At 40.3% G+C, this 18,154-nt stretch overlaps 1 protein-coding gene across 1 annotated transcript in view; it reads right to left on the minus strand.

Moving 5' to 3' along the window:
* TPH2 (tryptophan hydroxylase 2) overlaps positions 1-18,154 on the minus strand; it is a 52,792-nt gene that overhangs the window by 10,824 nt on the left and 23,814 nt on the right. The window contains exon 9 of the mRNA XM_069773782.1: positions 182-277. Coding sequence (XP_069629883.1) covers positions 182-277 — 96 coding nt within the window. The remainder of the gene's footprint in view (positions 1-181; positions 278-18,154) is intronic.

Consider the following 18,154-nt stretch of genomic DNA (forward strand, 5'->3'; position numbering starts at 1 on the left):
TTTCATATTTCAAGTGCCAGCTGATATTTCAAACAAAGCTTTTAGGTCAATACCACATTTTAAAATAAGTAAGCTTTTTATCTTGAGAACTTTAACTGTTATTTGAAAATCAAAATATTTACATTCAACTATAATTTTTTAAACATTAAAAGAAAGTTGATTCTGCTTTAAAGGCACCTACCTTTAATTCGCCAATAGAAGACAGAAGTCCTGCCCCATAAGCACGCAGTTGTCCTTCTTGCTTGCAAAGGCCAAATTCAATCGTAAAAAAATAGCACTGTAAAACATACAGATATACAGGTACATATAGTGTAGTTACAAACAGGCACTTCAGCGATGACGATCGGTACCATATTCACTTGATTGCTGCACTTCTTCAGAATTTCAGGTCTTTAATATAAATTCAGATAAAGTATGTTGTTACTGCTATGTACCTTAAATGTCATGTTCTACAGTAAGGGAGCTTTGCACAAAAATGTGAGATTCTGCTTTTTATCTGGGCACCCAAGCAGTTCATGGGAATGGCCAGTTAGGCACAGAGAAGCAAGATGATTTAGGTATCAAAGGCGCTGATATTAATCTCCAGAGATTTTTGAAGCCTTCTGAAATAAATGAGATGCCTTAAAATAAAATCCTGCAAAGTAGTTGGTCTGCACGTCTAGGAACCTCTGAAGATCTCTGAGATCTAGTTCAGAGCACTCAGCCTTAAGCTCAAGCTGATGCCACTTTGAAGTTTGTCATGTATTTAAGTGCTGTCTTGAGTTAGAATGAACTTACTTATATGTATGTGCTTAAGAGCCTTCTTGAGCAAAGGCCTTAGTTTTACCTAGATTTTACTCTGTCATAAATGAAGAACTAATATGGCACTTGGCTTCTTAAATTACAGAAAGAAAATCACAGTCAGTTGAATGAGTTCACTTGACCAATCCATTACAATTGTTCTTTACATCTACATTCAAACAGGTAATACATCTGAGCTGTAAAACTGATGAGAAGCTGTGAAAGACGTGCTAAATCAGCGTAACAGGACTTTATCTAACTTTGCTGTATCCACTCAACAAAATTAAATATTAGGAAGACTGTAAGAAGCATACATAGCCCACTGTCCACTAAACGCAAAAGACAACAGTCACTTCTGCTCCTACAGTACTGAATTTTAGTTTGGTTTTGTTATGACACATCAAGATTGCTTTTTGATGTTAAATTGAACAGTTGAGATAAAGCTAGTAACTATTTCTACATATGAAGGTTTTAGGAAGTTGATTTCTAACTTATACAAAAATACTGTGCATATATATATACACACACCCCTATATACATGTGTGTGTGTTCATTACATTATCTGACAATTTCAGGTTTTGTGCAAAGGGACATAACTCCACTGAACCTAACAGATTTACATGTCTTTGCAGGAAATATGAATTTAGGATAAGAAACAACCCAGCGTGTGATACTAAATCTTAAGTTTTTCTCAATAACTTGAGAATGGATCCTAACAAAATGATTTTTTTAAATCCATTTCCTCCTTAAACCCCCACTCTTCCAGGTTGAATATCATACTAAATGCAAAAGGGCAGAAATTCACAACATTTTTAAGTTCAACAAATGTTTAGAAATTGAGAAATGATTCATTTCTCTGCCACTCATAAACGTTTCTGCAGAGCTAGTGATTCATGCAGCATGGCACTATGTAGAAGGGTATAATAAAAAAGAATAAAAACATGAGCCCTATGTCTGATCCAAACCTGCTAAGTCAACTGGGAAGAAGGAAAGGTTGTAGTGACTTCAAATGTCTTGAGTCAGATTCCATCACAGCAGTCAAAGGCACAGATATCCACAAGAGAATGTGAAAGCACAACATTGTCAAACAAACAAACAAACAAAAAAATCAAAGTTTCACCTCTGGCTTTGCTGTTGACTTGGATAAGCCAAGCTGGCATAAAAATTTTCATTAGGTGCCATCAGCTGGTGTCACCACTTGGAGGAAGGCCAAGACAACTGGTTTCCAAAAAGAACGTCCCAAGGACAAACAGCCAGGTACACAAAATTACAAAAGGCATCACTGTAGGAGTGATGAGTGAAGCTGAGAGACCTACTACCAAGAACAGTACAAACTTAGCTTCCCTAAATATTTTGCCAGAAAAACCACCAGGAGGCTACAGTCCTGGTTCTGTACATGCTGCCACTGTCAGTAATGAACCACTCAGCTTTACACTTAAATCTCACTAACATCTTTGAATTTGCCCCTTCCCCCTCAACTCTCTTAAAAAAAGCCCATCAAGTGGTAGTTCTTACGCTCTGAACATGAACACTCTGACAGATACACAGCAGGACTGGGGTCCTGATATGACACAGTGATCAGAGTTATTTTCATTCTTAAAACCAACAGCAGCTAAAATGGGGGGGTCTGTTATAGACCTGTAAGGGCAGCCGTGACTTTGTCCCTGTATGTGGGACACCTTTACTGCAGACCTTCCTCAGGCTGACAAGGACCAAACCAATGTCATGTTGCTCCCAGGAGAATGCCCACTTGGTAATCTATAGGGCCAGCGGAGGGAAGGAAGAAAAATGCTCTGCACTCCCCTGAGGATGTATACTCATGGGGAAGGAAGGGGCAGAAGGCAGAGAGCTAACGCTGGTACAGGAGAGAGCAATCCCCGCTGCCTGGGCATAGGCTGTTCACAAGACAGAGGGAGACCTCGATTTCACCTCCTCCTTGATAGATAGACAGCACGCAGAGAGGAAGCTTTTTTTACTTAAGTTCAAAGATTATTATAATTGTTCCTATTATAAAAGGGAGTCATATTTATGAGCCAACACTTGCTGATGAGAGCCTATCTTCAGTATTGATAAGACTTGCACTTTCAGTGTAACTAACTCAAATAAAATGCATATAAAATGACCAGATGATAAAATACATCTGCCTGCTACTAACTTGTGGTATTAAGCTATAGCATTACAAAAAGCCCTTCAAATGAAAAGCTGATTTTTTTTAATAAACTTGCCATATGCAACAACTACAGTTTCTGTATTTAAGAAAGCTCTGCTTAGCTAAGAAAATGAGATAGCTCACCCAATGCTGCCATCTTCAGATCATCAGCCAACAATACACGATTCCCCCCACCCTCCCACTCAAGACATGCAGAGATGCATTACAAGACTCCACACGCTTTGGCAAGCTGTGCTCTCAAGCCTACAGACATCAAGGCATACTGGTAAGGAGGTTAAATGTTAACTATATAGAGATATTTTTTATTGACCAGATCCAAAAATACCCCCACTATATGACTCTCTTTGTATGGTAAACTACACTGACTGCGGTGCTCTATATTATAGACAGGATAACTGCACTGGAGTGGGAATGACTGAACAAAGAAGTGGCTGTTGAGATGAATACATTTTTTAAAGCCTCATCTGAAAGCAAATAGCTGATTATTACACTGCTGTTACATGTAGGCTGGTAGATGCAAGCACAAATGGGGGCAAGCAGGCGCTCCTGTTCTGATTTCAAATCTTAGACCTGTCTCTGGCATACACACCAGCCTGCCCCCAGACATGTGGCTCCTCTAAAAGCTACAGCAATAACCTGTCATCTCCCTTTACTCCCAGTTCCACCTCATTTTTGAGGGGTGAACTGTGGCTTTGCTACACCTTACAGGTAGGCTCTTGAAGTGGGAAGTCCTTGTTGTCTAAATTCCATAGTTCTCGAAGAGCCTTCCTCTAAAATGCCGCTCTGTTAGCTAAATCAGCAATATAAGATGAAGAATCAAAGTGCCCAGTGAAGGATTAAAAATAATTTTTAAGCCAAGAGACATCAATATAATGATCAAGACTGTGCCAGGAGCACAGGACAGCATACAATATGATTTTAATTTACTTCTTTTATTTAACAAAAGTATATGAAAGATACTATGCAGTCATGATCATGAAACACTGTCTACATGGGTTCAAAAATTAGTAAATAGATCCACAGACAGAAAATCCTATTAAGGCCTATTAAATACTAATATAGCAGATCTCTTCCTTCAGAGTACCTGAATCAAAAGTCATTGGCAACTAAAGCAGTATACGAGGAAAATATCACTACCGTATGGCTTCAGACCTACGCTGTCCTCCAGATGTGTGCAATTTGCCAGTGTCAGAGACAAGATTCTGGGGTACCTGGTCTGGCCCACTATATGTGCGATTCTAAGAGTCAGATCAGTTGTCCTACTATTGACAGGAAAGATACAGAACAGATTAAGCCCTGGCAAACTCCAAGCCTGGTCTCCAGGGTAAACACAATGTCTATTCTTCATGTTCAGGTACTGTCCTGCATTATAAACTGGACCACCAAAAAGAAAAAAAATCAGTGACAGCTGTGACAGCTAATAAAAAAACCCATTCGTTATTCAAGTGTGTTTGTTTAGACATTTTCAAAGGCAGGAAAAAAGGTCTGATAAGCTCAATTCCCCTCATCTGACTGGTTTCTAAGGCTTTGAAAATCATTCCTCACAACACATCATTTTGCATTTGGGAGTCTCCCTCCTGGGACCTGTGCAAACAGCTTGTGCAGATGTTGGGTGCTGATGTCACAGAGTCAGTACTTCAAAATCTGACTTGTCCATAAAAAGGCCTTTCAAGCCATTCAACTTCACTTAGTTTTCTTATGGTATAGCTGAGACACCAATATTAGTGTTCACTTGGCAATTTTCAGCATGATGTATAACATGAGATTTTATCTGTCCTCTAAAAGTACCTTGTAAAGATGTTGTCAGGATGAGTCCTGAGAACACCAACCATGTCAAGAGCTGATTCATTTGCACTCCCTGGTGCAAGGGGGAAGAAGGAGAGATTGAGTAACTGCATGACTACAACCCTAGCACAGGACGGGAATATTCACCGCTACAGGAACTGCTAATGGAATGGGGCTACAGCACCAAGCTGACACATAGCAGCACAATCACTTTTTATACATATAAAATTGTTGCCATAAAGACAGTACAACTACTCATGTGCATAAATACTAGGCAAGACAAGTGCCAAATAAATATCCTTAAGAAAACGTCTTTACATTCTTTCTACGGATTTAAGATTCAAAGGATATTTGAATGGACCACTCTTAATTCAGATGCGTATGATATGTTCACAATATGCAAAGATTAATTCCTTTTTCTTTAGAAGGACACCTTTGATATTTTAGCTCTGAAGTTATTCACCTAGAGATTAAATCTCTCATATAGTTGTAATTATCTCCTAAGAAGACAGTTACATACAACTGAAAGACTTTCAAAAATCCCACTGTTAGAAATTAATCCTAAGAATTAATGAAGTAAAGGTGTTTCCTTTCTCCCTGTAAAAGTTGCTCAAATTGCAAGCAAATGTTGATTCAGAGACATCAGTGACTCCTGTTTGTGCTTGCTTTCTTCATTCAGAGCTGGTGCAAATAAATTTGTGAATAGTTGCTTATTTTTCAATCTCAAGGACATCAATAGTCACCAAAAAAACAGCTGGCATTTCACATTTGACTGAATTATTCAAAATTCACAGTCTGTTGAGTAGTATCAGGAATGCTCCACTACAAGAAACAGATAGATGTAACACAGGTAACCCAGGCAACTAGCCAGTACGGCCCAGTGTTGGAGTCCAGACATCAAGCAATACAGGCTATTTGACAGCTATTCATGCGGGAACATTATTGAGTAGAAACGCAGGGAGATTTTTGAACAACAAATAAATCTCATGATGAGCTTGTGAATAGATCAAAAGCAGAAAAGAAGTAAAATTCAATGGCTAAGTCTCTCATTATAGATGATTCACCTACCTCCAACCAAGGCAGTGACCCTATTCACAGCCAACAGCATTTCTAAATAAGAAAACAAAGTTTAATTTTTCAGAGTTACCTTCTTGAAGTATTTTGTTTAGTCTGCCACTTTGAAATGTATCTAGGCTCACTGAAATGAGGTTTCCTTCGGGGATTTCAAAGTGTATATATTTAACAATATTCTCCTTTTTCCCTCATATGACTGCTTTGCATTCAGACCTTTCACTAAGGGTGAATACTTGGATCAATCTCTTTATAAACAAAAGTTTGAATATATGTGGTGCTGCCCATTGGAGCAATCGGGGATAGATGCACACCAGCCTTTGCATTTCTGACAGCTGTAGCACACAGTATCACTACATGGAAATTCCTCTAATGCAGAGGCTTGACATATTCAGAGAAAGCACACACTATAGTGAGCACAGGGGGGCTTAACCCCTTGTGAATACTTCGAAATTAATGTTTCTCTTTTCAGGAGTTTCTGGAGAAAAGCTTATAATGGTAACCAAAATAAAATTACCATAATGAGTTTGTAAGGAAGCAGAAAATGTACCTCAAGCAACACAATGCTATAGTGGTATCAGTAAGGAGGTAACTTTATACCTCCAACACTAGGGAGCCCAACTAAGGCAAGACAATGTGTATGGCAGTTGCCTACCTTGCCAGGTGCAAGACAGCTTCTGGTATAAGATCTGGAGGACATCCCTACTAACACCTGTGTGTCTCTTGAGAGAAAGCGTCTTTCTATTGTTCATTCTCACATGAAGGAGGCCCTCTTGCTACTCTGAAGAGCAGGCAGAGAGAATGGAGGATGAAGCACTTCTGGGATCTTGCTGCTGCTGCCACTCCAGAAGAAGTTAGTTCCCACAGTGTATCCCACTCCATGTTTGAATTACTCGTAAATAATCTGAATTTAGGCTTGCTCTGCACGAAGATGATGTCTGTCCACCCCTCTCATTTTCTCTCAGTTGAAAACCTTGGAGACCTTTGGGGCTGCAGAATCAGGAAGCTCAACACTTAAGCAGAAAGTGTTTCTGTGTAAAAGGCCGGTGTTTCCTGGCAAGGCAGCAATTCCCCTCCACCAAAGCTCGTGGTCAGAGAGATGATGTGAAAAATCAATCCCACAAAAGCACACTTGCCTCAACTTGCTCAACACTGTCAGGGAAAGAACTCCTAGTTTTTTCAACATAATTAACTAATAGTGCTGAAGCTTAATATGCAGCTAAGAAGTGACATCATTGAAACTACGAACTGCTGCTTAGATCATTTGTTAAACGTAGGTCATTGAAGCCCTAATGCTTTACCTTTCCTATTTCCCCTTCCCTATCATTTGACTCTTATGTTGAACAACTTCTAAAACCTGGGGTTTAAGGTTTATTAATTTCATATGGAGTTATTAAGAACAAATGATGTGCACTAATGAGCCATTCCCTTTCCACTTTATTTTACAACATGTAACATGAATTCATGTTCAGCGTTCCCTACGGTAGGTGAAGTGAATAGTTGCTCATTTCTTTTTCAAGCTGTTGCTTCAAATTTCAGCCACCTAGAGATTCCACACCGTTAACGTAAGAGGCACAGCCACATCTTTCAACATGTTAGCTGGGACTCCAAGAGATGGGGTCCTCTGAAAGTGAAACTAAAGAGAAAAAGAAAAAAAGCTGAGTAAACACATGTCACTGCTGTCCAACCACACTCTTCAGTCTGTGCTGCCTCATGTGACACACTTGATCCACCATGATCCTTCACAATTCACAGGCTGCAAGCAGGGACTGTCTTTAGGGCCCTGCCATTCCTGTCTTGCAGATCTTTGTCCTGCTACTTTTTCAAATGAGGACTTTGCATTAACAAAACCTATCAAAGCAAGAACAGTCCTGATTTTATACACTACATGGGCAAGGTCTGGCACCCCAGAAGTGCTCTCTCAACATTGTGGCTTGTGCTACAGCTTGGAGAGTATGACTCCTCTAGCAAAGGGCCAAGGACTTGAACACTGACAGGTTGGCATGACCCAGGCGAGAGCAGAATTTGGAACAAATACACATATGAGAGATCATTTAGCTGTCCTTCACTTGACAGCATTCCCATTTTACGGGGAGTCATCAACCCTAGGACTGTTGCCCCAATTGTGAACTGCATTGCTTAGAAGAATACCCAGACAAGAACAACCTCAGACACTTTTCTTCCTCCAGCATCCAGAGCCAGCATCTCTAAAAGCCTAGCCCAGCACTCAGGACCTGTTTCCCACAGTAACCCACACACCTCACCAGTGGTCCAACATAGTTTCTCCTTCTCTAAAAAGACCAACTTCCACTCACCAACAAGCATGCTAAGAAGAAGACTCAGAAGAGAACGCATAAAGTTGCAATACCCCCTGAAATACCAAGAAAACCTCTTCAGGCTGGGGAGGCAGAGTCTTTCTGAACATGCTGCAATGCTCTAAGGAAGCTGCATATGGGGAGAACTGGCACCAGTCTCTCCCATTTATCCTGGGAGAAGCTGCTGAAAGACTGGTAAGGCAAATCCACAGATTAACAAGAAGCAAAGGTGCAGCAACAAATCACAGTACAGGAAATCCTCATTTTATAAGCAGAGAGTTTACTCAATCACTGCCCTATGCCAGTCTACAGTCAGAATTCATTACTGCAGCCTACAAGGCCTCTTTAATAACTATCCTTGGCCAGCCCAGAGAGAGACCCCCAGTGTCCTCCCTAACAGACATACCCCTGGGAAAGGCACCAGGCATATGTGGTGCTTCTCATGATGCCATTCCCTGGAACAGGCTGTGACCCCCCTGATTGCCAGGCCAGTTACTGCATATGGCAATTGCACTGCAAGGAGTGATGCAGAAGAGCCACTGAGTCTCCCATGACATTTTAACCTAGGAGGGGTATGAGATTCTTGTGTACATGATCAGCGGCAAAAGTCCTAATGTATCTGCTAATGAGGGGAAGTCATATCTTCAGAAATGGGAACAGTGTCCTAGGGCTGGAAGCATCTCAGAACTTTTGCAAGCCCTGAAACTGCAGGGACAGAAACATAGTGAAGAGGCAGGGACAACTGGCCAGCAAACTTTTAAAATTCTTATTTCAAGGAAAAAATGCACAATTTCTTTGCAGTCATATCTATTTCAAATTTATTTTTGAGGAGCAAAAAGCGTAGGACTTCATTCCAAAAATAAGAGCATCCACACTAATTTTCTAAACATTTAAAAAAGAAAATTAGCTTCTTGCATCTATTTACTGAAAACTGATTTAATAGCTAAGACTTGTTTTCAAATATCACAGTTTCCAACAGCAACACTGCATTTAAACTCAATGTTCTTTTAATCATATAAATGCAAAGGGACTCCCAAAAGCTTTTGTGGCTTTTAATACATTTGCTTAACCTGCCTTGCAAAAAAACTCAAAAGAAGATAGTAGGCATCAGCACAAAAGTGTAAGTTCTATTCATGTCAAGCTGACAGACACATCAAAGAAGAAAAGTAGCTCAGGGAATTTTAAATATATATTAATTTTGCTACTAAAAATATATCCAAATTGAAGATGTTTTTCACAGCCCCAAACAAAATCTTTTTCAAGTATACTTGAGCATCAACTTGTAGCTCCCTGATTTTTCAGCAGTGAGGGCATGTAAAATGAATCTATCATAACCACAGAGCAGTCAACTGAGTCACCATTGAGTTACCTGCCAGAACTCTGCAAACACAAGGCAAATCACACGAACATGTATTCAGCAAGGTGGAAAAAAGTTGTACTGAACATGTACCTGTGAGCAGAGGGATCACAGCTCTTCACTGTACTGAAGTCCAAGGAATTTACAATGACTGTGGCCTAGAAGTGACTTACCAAACGTGAAGATCACTCTGAAATGGTCACTAGTTATGAGGCTCCCACTGATGTGCAAGACTTCTGTGATCATATAGGTCCTAAATTCATTGCAGATGTATAATATGGATCTGTTCATAAGCTAGTATGTTTATTCAAAGTTGAAAAATTAATCCTATAAAGGTGTTTACATTCTAGAAATGTAAAATGTCTTGTTGAACTATGATTTTAGCTACTTTTATATAGTCAAACTATATAATTGTAACGATTACAGCCTACTGATTCAAGGGAGGGAAGAAAAGCCTTTAGAAAGAGAACAATATGTTTTATGGGGGGGGAAACAAATAATCAGGGAGTACCCACTCTTTCCAGCATGTCTTGAAAAAGCTATGAGTTCAAACTGTTTTATCTAACACTGTTAGTAGACACCATCTTTATCAATGCCACCATGATGATCTATTAAAAGTTCTCTATAATGTACAGAAAATAGAAAGCTTACAGATGCTAAGTGAAACAAGGTTACCTTGTCAAAACTAATGCTTTGTCTGATGCAAAAGCAAAATCCCAAATCAAGCCTGAACCTAACAAACAGATTGAGGGAGTGGGGGAGTTGTTCGAAGTGTGCCTGAAACTGCACCATCATGTTGGTGTTCTGTTGACCCTGCACTACAACAACTTCAGCCACAGCTGCAATCAAACCAGAACCAAAATTAACAGACACAAGGCCCTTCTCTGTAAGTTTTTCTTCAACAATGCTCTCAGGTTTTGAGTATTTGCTTTAATTTTCCAAAATCATCAACAAATAAAAAACCCCTTTATACAATAACATCAGAAGCCTTGCCAGATCTAAGAAGTAGCTAACAGTTTGTTGCATGCTGTGCCATGTGAGCTTGGTCTGGAAAGAGAAAGAGACAACAGCAAAATCATGTAACCTCCAGAGTCAATGCTTTCCCTGCAGGAACCCATATTCCTAAATAACAGGTTTTGGCAAGTAAATGATTAACATTAACTTTACAGCAACAAATCCTACTTCATTTGCATGTGTTGCCTATTGACTTTTAGGAGACTGTATACATGGAAATGAAGGTAGTATTTAGCCCACAGACCTAAACTCATTGGAAGCAATGGCAAACCTCCCCCCAGGCCTTCTGTAATGTCAGAGTTGGACCTATAAATATATAATTAAGCTATACTTACAAAATCATTATGGTAGATCACCCAAAAATATCTCAATTAAAAATTTATGGGACCATATTCCATCCAGCACTTTGATGCCATTTGATAGAAAGATGACGACAGGCACAAGAACCACTTTCAAAGCTGCAGCATTAAGTAATTAAGCCCTAGGCATAGTTAGCTCTTTATGGATACCAGCCATATTTTGTCTTACTTCCACACTTTTATCTGTGCATACAAAGAAAATACTGAGGAACATACTGGGTGAGAGAATTAGACTGAACACATGCAGCACGCTCAGTCCTTGAGCCAGTATTTATAACAATTCAGATTAGTGCATAGTTGTGAATACTAAGCTAGGATCTTCTCAGCTCTGTACAGACATGAATTTTAAGACTCTCTCCATACGATGGTATGTGGGTTATGCACAGTAGCTACATGTATGAATGTCCCTTCTAGAAGCAAAATTATTTACTGAAATATTCCAGACAATAAAAAGATAAGTGCATGGCTTGAGGACTGTCTTCATTACATATAATTGGTTTGGTTTCTGCCTGAAAGCCAAATCACCTGGCTTCCTTCTCCTGATGGGCCCACGAACCCCCAAAAGGAGGGCCAGGTGCGCAGGGTTGCAGCCATGGTCGCACTGTGCGGTGCAGTGGGGCGCACAGATCCCCGAGCGAGGGGAACCTGGAGCTGGCCCACCGCAACAGCACTGCACGTCCCAGACAGATAACTGGGCAGCTGCATTCAGGGAGCTGCTCCCAAGAAAACTCCACCTGCAGTCACCACAACTTTTTTTGCACAGCACTCCTCAGCTGCTCTGGCTCCCTGGAAAGCATGGATAAAGCCAACTTCTCCACCTGTGCACCCACAGCACAGACATTCCCTTGGTCCTAAGTGAGACCTAGACATGGCTGAAATGAGTTGCCATGTGCTAAACTCCTTCACTTCCTCATATACCTGTGCCCTGCTGCCAGAGGATCTCCACATCTTGTACAAATGACTCAAATAATTACCACTCCATGTTACGGAATCTTACAGATTTAAGTATGTCAACAAACACAACAGAAAAAGCAAGGAGCATTATAAAATTTACTTTGTTAGTTTGCTTCGACACCTGTATATTCCTCTGAGAAGACTTCTTAACGTAGTATGGGACGTACTATGGTACATAAATAAAGCTTTAGCAGCATGAGACCCCTGCAGTTCTGGAGCGTACATGAATGCATTCTACAAGTGAGTTCCATATGTACATGCTATGACCAAGAAAAATAAGTGTAGCAGTGTCAGTATGAATGATATCTACACAGAGCCTAGGATTATCTCTTTTCTTCAATGTATTAGTGAAAGCACAGGGGCAGTCAGGAACAGCAATAGCAATATATTCCAAACTTTTCCTCTGCTGCTTTTTTCTCCCATTTTATTTAAACCTTTATTCCTGTAACTTACATGCTTGCTTTGTAGTTGTTAACCAAAATGCTTGCGCTCACTGGAAGCTTATGCTGGGTCCTTTTTTTTGTCCCAGTTACATATGTTCTGTAAAAGACACTTCATGCCTTTTTGCTAATACATTTCCTACTCTAGGTCAAAAGAGAAAACAAATATGAAAAAAACCCTATCAAAATTCATAGACTCCTTCCACCTATCCTTCAACCTCTTTCAACTGGATCCAACACTGAAACGGTAGATGCTTGTCACTTGCATGCGCTCCTAAATTCCACAAAATCCTCCTGAGCTCTTTTTTTGAGGCTCACTTTCATTACTGTTGTAGTAGAGCACACATTCAGAGTGTGAGCTACTGAACTACCAGCAAAGATTACTATTGCAGAATCTGCAATTTCTTAATGAAAATGAAGTTGCTTCTGAAAATAAACAAACATAATTAGCGAGCCAGTGCTGTGTGAAATTTGCACCATTCTCTTGTTAACCTGTATGTCAAAATGTATTACTTGTGTGCATGTAAATTTGCATTTGCAGTTCAGTAACCTCACAGATTATGATCTAACCACTTCTGGAAACATAATGCTACAAGAAATAAAAACAAATCCAGTGTCTGGCTGTAATTTGTTATTTTATTAGAGGCTTTTTCTTTAGCATTTCTAACTGCTTAGGGCTTGATCTTCATAAACATCCTGTCTAAAAGGAGCTATATAATTTCTACAGCAAAATTTCTAATTCCTTCCCCGCTCCCAATTAAGTCAAATTAGTTCTCTCTTGCATCTAGCTTCCTCATTACAGGGTTGGGCCCAAGCATACAAACATACAAGCATGCTACAGAACAACACTATTTCTATTTACTTGTGAGTGCAAAATTTTGTCCGTTAGGGCAACCCAAGATCCTCTCAAGAAGTAGGTCACTGACCTGACCAACCGGGCACCCTCACAGCAACAGGTGAACCCTCCTTCATGTTCCTAACTTTGAGTAACACAGTACAAAGCACAAAACATTTCATTTCCAGATGTAACACATCCTGTGTTGACCTACCTAGCCCAGAAACTATAAAGCAGGAGGTTTGTATTTAAAAATGTTTTGCAAACCAGTATTTTATACAACCAAAAACCACCACAATTCCAACATCAGTAGTCCAGCTCCCCACCTTCACTGCAGTGGCTGACACACGATTTCTCCACCACCTACATTACTTCTCCCATCCCCTCACAGAATTTGCAGCAGCAGAATCACCCCTTTATACCTTCTGCTGATCAGAAACTGCAGGGACTCGTATCCTTGAATAGCGATGCTGGTTGATAAAGATGTATGTAGTATAGAGCCATTTGGTTTTGAGCTACAACGCTAGTTAGGTATCACTGCTCAGATTTTGTTCTTGTGCCATGAATGACCATGAAAACGTGCTGCACGGGAACACTGCAGTATTCTAAAATATTAAATATTGATCCCTGGAATCCACAAGGTTTTTTCCCCTTTAGACTTGTTCTGTGATATATGTACTATCTTTTCTGCTTGCCTATTTGATTACATATACTGTAGGAAGGACTTGACATCAGTGCTTCAGCTACTTTATTAAAAAGTATTGCTGAAGGAAACCCTTAAAAAATAGAGACCATTACCTGTTATTAATTCCTTTAGAACATTACACAGAGCAAACCCACAAATTAGGGCATGCTTTTAGAGCAGCAGACAGCGTGCCCAGCAACACGTTACCAATCAAAGGAAAATCCATCAGTAAGTTATCCTTCTCTCCTGATTCAGAGAGACCTGTGTGACTTTGTAATGATTAAGAAAGCCACAAGGTTTCATCAGCTTTCTCTTCTGCTTCTTGTATCAGTTTCAGGTTTTGCACTTGGGCAATTTCCAAATACATCCCCATATGGGTGTTTTTGCCTGGTCAAAGTCAGGAACAGAAACATAGCCCAGGCAATCTACTGATGAACAATACAGATCACAGTATTTCCAGTCTCATGCTGTGTGGCAGGACAATGTCTGGCTATTGTGATCCATCATACCTGATTTCAGCTTTATAGTCCTAGCTTTTACCCTGGGAATTGGTTCATCTTCCCTAAGTGACACACATCCCAAATCAGAGTCATTTCGTATGTCTCCCATAAGTCTATCAAAATTTACTCAAGCAGTTTTTAAATCATATTCACACCCAGCTCTTCATGCTGCAGCTCCTTTATTCATTAACTACAGGTGTAGCTGGAAGGGACTCCTTTGCAAGAAACTCCATTATGTCACCACCGGACTTAGAGTACTCACCGTGCTCACTCTTGGCATTCGTCACACAATCATGGCATGCGATTGGGATACAGGAAAAAGACTGAGCAGAGATTTGAATGTGAAACTTCAATATGCTCAGTGAATGCCATAGCTCTTGGGCTATAATACCAGGTTTCGGTTCGCCAATACATAATTATTTTTATATGGCAGAATAGCTTCGGCAGGGGAGCTGATCACAGACTTAGCACAGTGCTTAGTTCACTGTCTATCGTTTTGCAACTATAAATGAGAACCAGTCAAGCAGTCCTGATTTTTCAGATGCACAGTGGGAATGTTAGAAATCTCAAATATTTTCATAGTTTTCTTCTCAACTCCATTTGTTCATTCATGGAGGAAGACTGTAACCTAGCTCACAAGCTGTACTTATGGCCTAGCACTATCAATAGCCCCTCTGGGAAATCTAATTTGTTGTTTGTGAAGATGAGAGACTGCAACAGTCTGCTCTGTCTAGTGAGACCACAAATGCTGCATCTACCGGAAGTTACCAAATGCAACTCGGTCTTTATCTGCAATGGTCCTGCTTCTTCCATTCTGGTTATCTCCTCAGCAAACATAATGTGTAATTGTCCTGAATTATGTGCCAGTTGTTCAGCATGGGAGAAGAACTAGAATGAAGCCAACAAGACCAGATAACATAAATCCTGAGAGAAGACAGGCAAGTGGGCTCACATGAATTACCAGTGACTTCTTCCAGAGGTTCTGAATGTTATTTTTATCCCAGCGTATATATCTAAAATATTTTGTTTGTGATATGTATACAGATAAATTAAAGTCAGCTTTAGAAATAAACCATTGGCCTCAGTCATCATCCAGGCACAGTAAAACATTTAGATTCATAACAAGCCTGAAATGCATTTACAAGACCTCATCACATACAATTCCTTCAAATTCAGAAGCAGCTCACTGTTGTGGTTTTCTGCATAAAGGCTAGCAAAAACAAGAGAAATTTCTTGATTTCTACTGTCCCACACTGTTTAAATACCAGAACAAATACCAAGAAAGATTAAAAGGTTTTTACGGTTCTAGAGAACTGAAGGTTTAAACATAACTTCCAGTAAAGAAACCACTGGAAAAAAAACTTAGTGTCACTAATTAGTCCCTAATGGCCAAATTCTTGAGTGGAAAGATTTGATGATAAACTGCATACAAACCATAGACATTCTGCTAAACTCCTCTTTTCTGAGCCACCACCACTTAATGTGCCCCCCCTGAATTTTATGTACACAAACACGTCCTACGCATACTGCATCACAAAGGGGCAACTTGAGCTGCGCTGAAACAACTCAGCAGGAGCTGGGAGTCATTTCTGCCATTAGCAGAAGAGACAGGATCCTGCTTATCAACTTGCAGCTTTACAGAGACAGCTGCTTTCTGGCTCCCAAGTCCACAAATTACAAGGTAATACTGGAATGTAATCCAAGGTATATTTTTTGTACAATTTTCCTGACAAAACCTTATGTTATGTGTTGTAAATTATATATTACATAAATTAGTTGAAACACCTCATGTCAAGTCCTCCATATAGCTTATGGTTTGATAGGTAAGCAGAAAAGACAGTCTTTGTTCATTTTCGTACTATGTGGAAGTAGAAAGACCAGGCACGCTTGAAAAATCAACTCAAAGCATTTTTAGAAAGTCACACAGAGTAGCACAAGATATTAGTGATGATGATGATGACAATAATTAGCACCCAGACACGCATGGCCAACATTCTATTTCCTCAACTATTAACCACATTATACCACACTGCAAGCAAAAAAGTGGATTGTGCCAATATTTTGTTTTCAGTAATGTATCCCTCAGTCATTTGTTTTTTGTGTCTTCTCTCTTTCCTACTCTCTTAAAACATTGTAAAGGAAACTGCAACTCTCAAAAAACCACTGCAAAGACAGTTGCTTGGCTCTTTCAATATCCCACTTCTCATGGTAAGAATGCTTAAGTTCAAAAAGGACCAGAAGCGATTCCTTTCTCCCTGCCCCAATCTGACTACCAGACTCCAACAGGAGGATGAGGGGAGCTCACACCTTCCTTTTCAACCCTCTTACCCTGCAGCCGTTCTTCCACCTCCAGCTGGCCAGCACCGGGGCCTCTGCAATGCTCTCCTGTTTAATCCCTGCCCTCAGTGGGGCTGCACAGATGTGACTAATTGCAATTTAGCAAACACTTCTAGTCTGCCCAGCGACCAGGCTCCAGCTTGCTCTGCATCCACCATGTCAGCTGTGCAGGGATAAAAAACATCATCACGTTTCCTTTGCAGCTCAGGACTCATGGGGCACAAAGAGCAGATCTATCAAGGCTGACACGTGGTGGCTTTTGAAAGCAGAATGGAGCGAAAGATGATGAAATCACCTGTAATAATTCTTCCCTTTCTCATCTGAATTCCTAAGAGGTGTTTTTCTCTCTTCCTAAAGCCATTGTCCTCCCTGTAATGGCTCAGCTGTTAATGTCACTATCTTTTGAAACAGGCCATGTTAATGGCAAGCTTGCTTTGGGCATATTGCTTCAAGCTCATTAATATGCATGTTCTCTCTCCATTCATTTGTTTCTCTATTTACTTTGAAGTTGCCTCACTGGAACCTGCACTGCTTTTCTGTGTTAAGACTCTTGGCTGGCATTTCTCAGCTCGCTGCGTCTCTGGTTTTTATCTACGATGGAAATGGGACCGAATGTTGCACAAGTCAGTTAATAGCACCTCAGGTGACATTTGGTGCCCAGCTGAATGGATTTCTTGGCCTCCTCACCCTCACTGCTGAGAGATGTTCTTTCTACTTGCTCTCAAGTTGACTGTTTACATTGCAAATTTTAGGGCAAGTAACATCTCTGCATTTGTCAAGCACCTGCCCCAGGGGAGTACAGCTCCTCACTGTGCTTCTAACCAAAACCACCACCACCTGGGTTACCTTAAGTCTCTCTCTAAATGTCTCTTCCACCTGAAAGAGCTATTTCCAGCATGGGAGGAGAAATCAACTTTGACTCAGATATCAAATTCTCAGTGTGATAAGGGAAAGTGATTCAGCTGTCTTCTTTTATTTTTGGCTTTGTGATTCAGGAGCAGCTCATTGTTCGGATGACACAGTCAGTCATAACTGGGAGCTTTTGTGAGGGGGAGGAGTAAAAGCATTTATATAATATTCAGAGGTCACTTTATATTAATATCTCTCCCCAAACAGATCAGTCCCAACATTGTCCTCTGCAATAGGCCCATGTCATCCAAGGTTATTTTGGGGTGAAAGGTTTGGACATACTGTTTTCCTCAAAGTACCTACAGGGACAGCCAGTTAGTTTCTCTTGAGGCTGCAGTCATGACAAGGTAGGTCTGCTTCCTACTAAGTCCCTTCCTAGCAAATGTGCAAATAGAACACAACTTTTATGATTCCTCCACACAAACAACAGGTTCTTCTCAGTAGGCATCCATCAGAAAACCAAGGAACACCCTGAAGCACGTGAGAAGAACTGGCCACAAGCAAGACATCAAGCCTGTCTCACTAAGGAGTGAAACCGGTTTGATTAAATAAATTTAGTGGCCTCTTCTGGAGGGCTACAGGATTAAAATCAAACAAATGGGTACAAACTCCTTTTTCAGCAGATGGGACTCTAACCCACTGC

The sequence above is a fragment of the Haliaeetus albicilla genome, chromosome 28, assembly GCF_947461875.1.
Source record: "Haliaeetus albicilla chromosome 28, bHalAlb1.1, whole genome shotgun sequence".
Lineage (NCBI taxonomy): Eukaryota > Metazoa > Chordata > Aves > Accipitriformes > Accipitridae > Haliaeetus > Haliaeetus albicilla.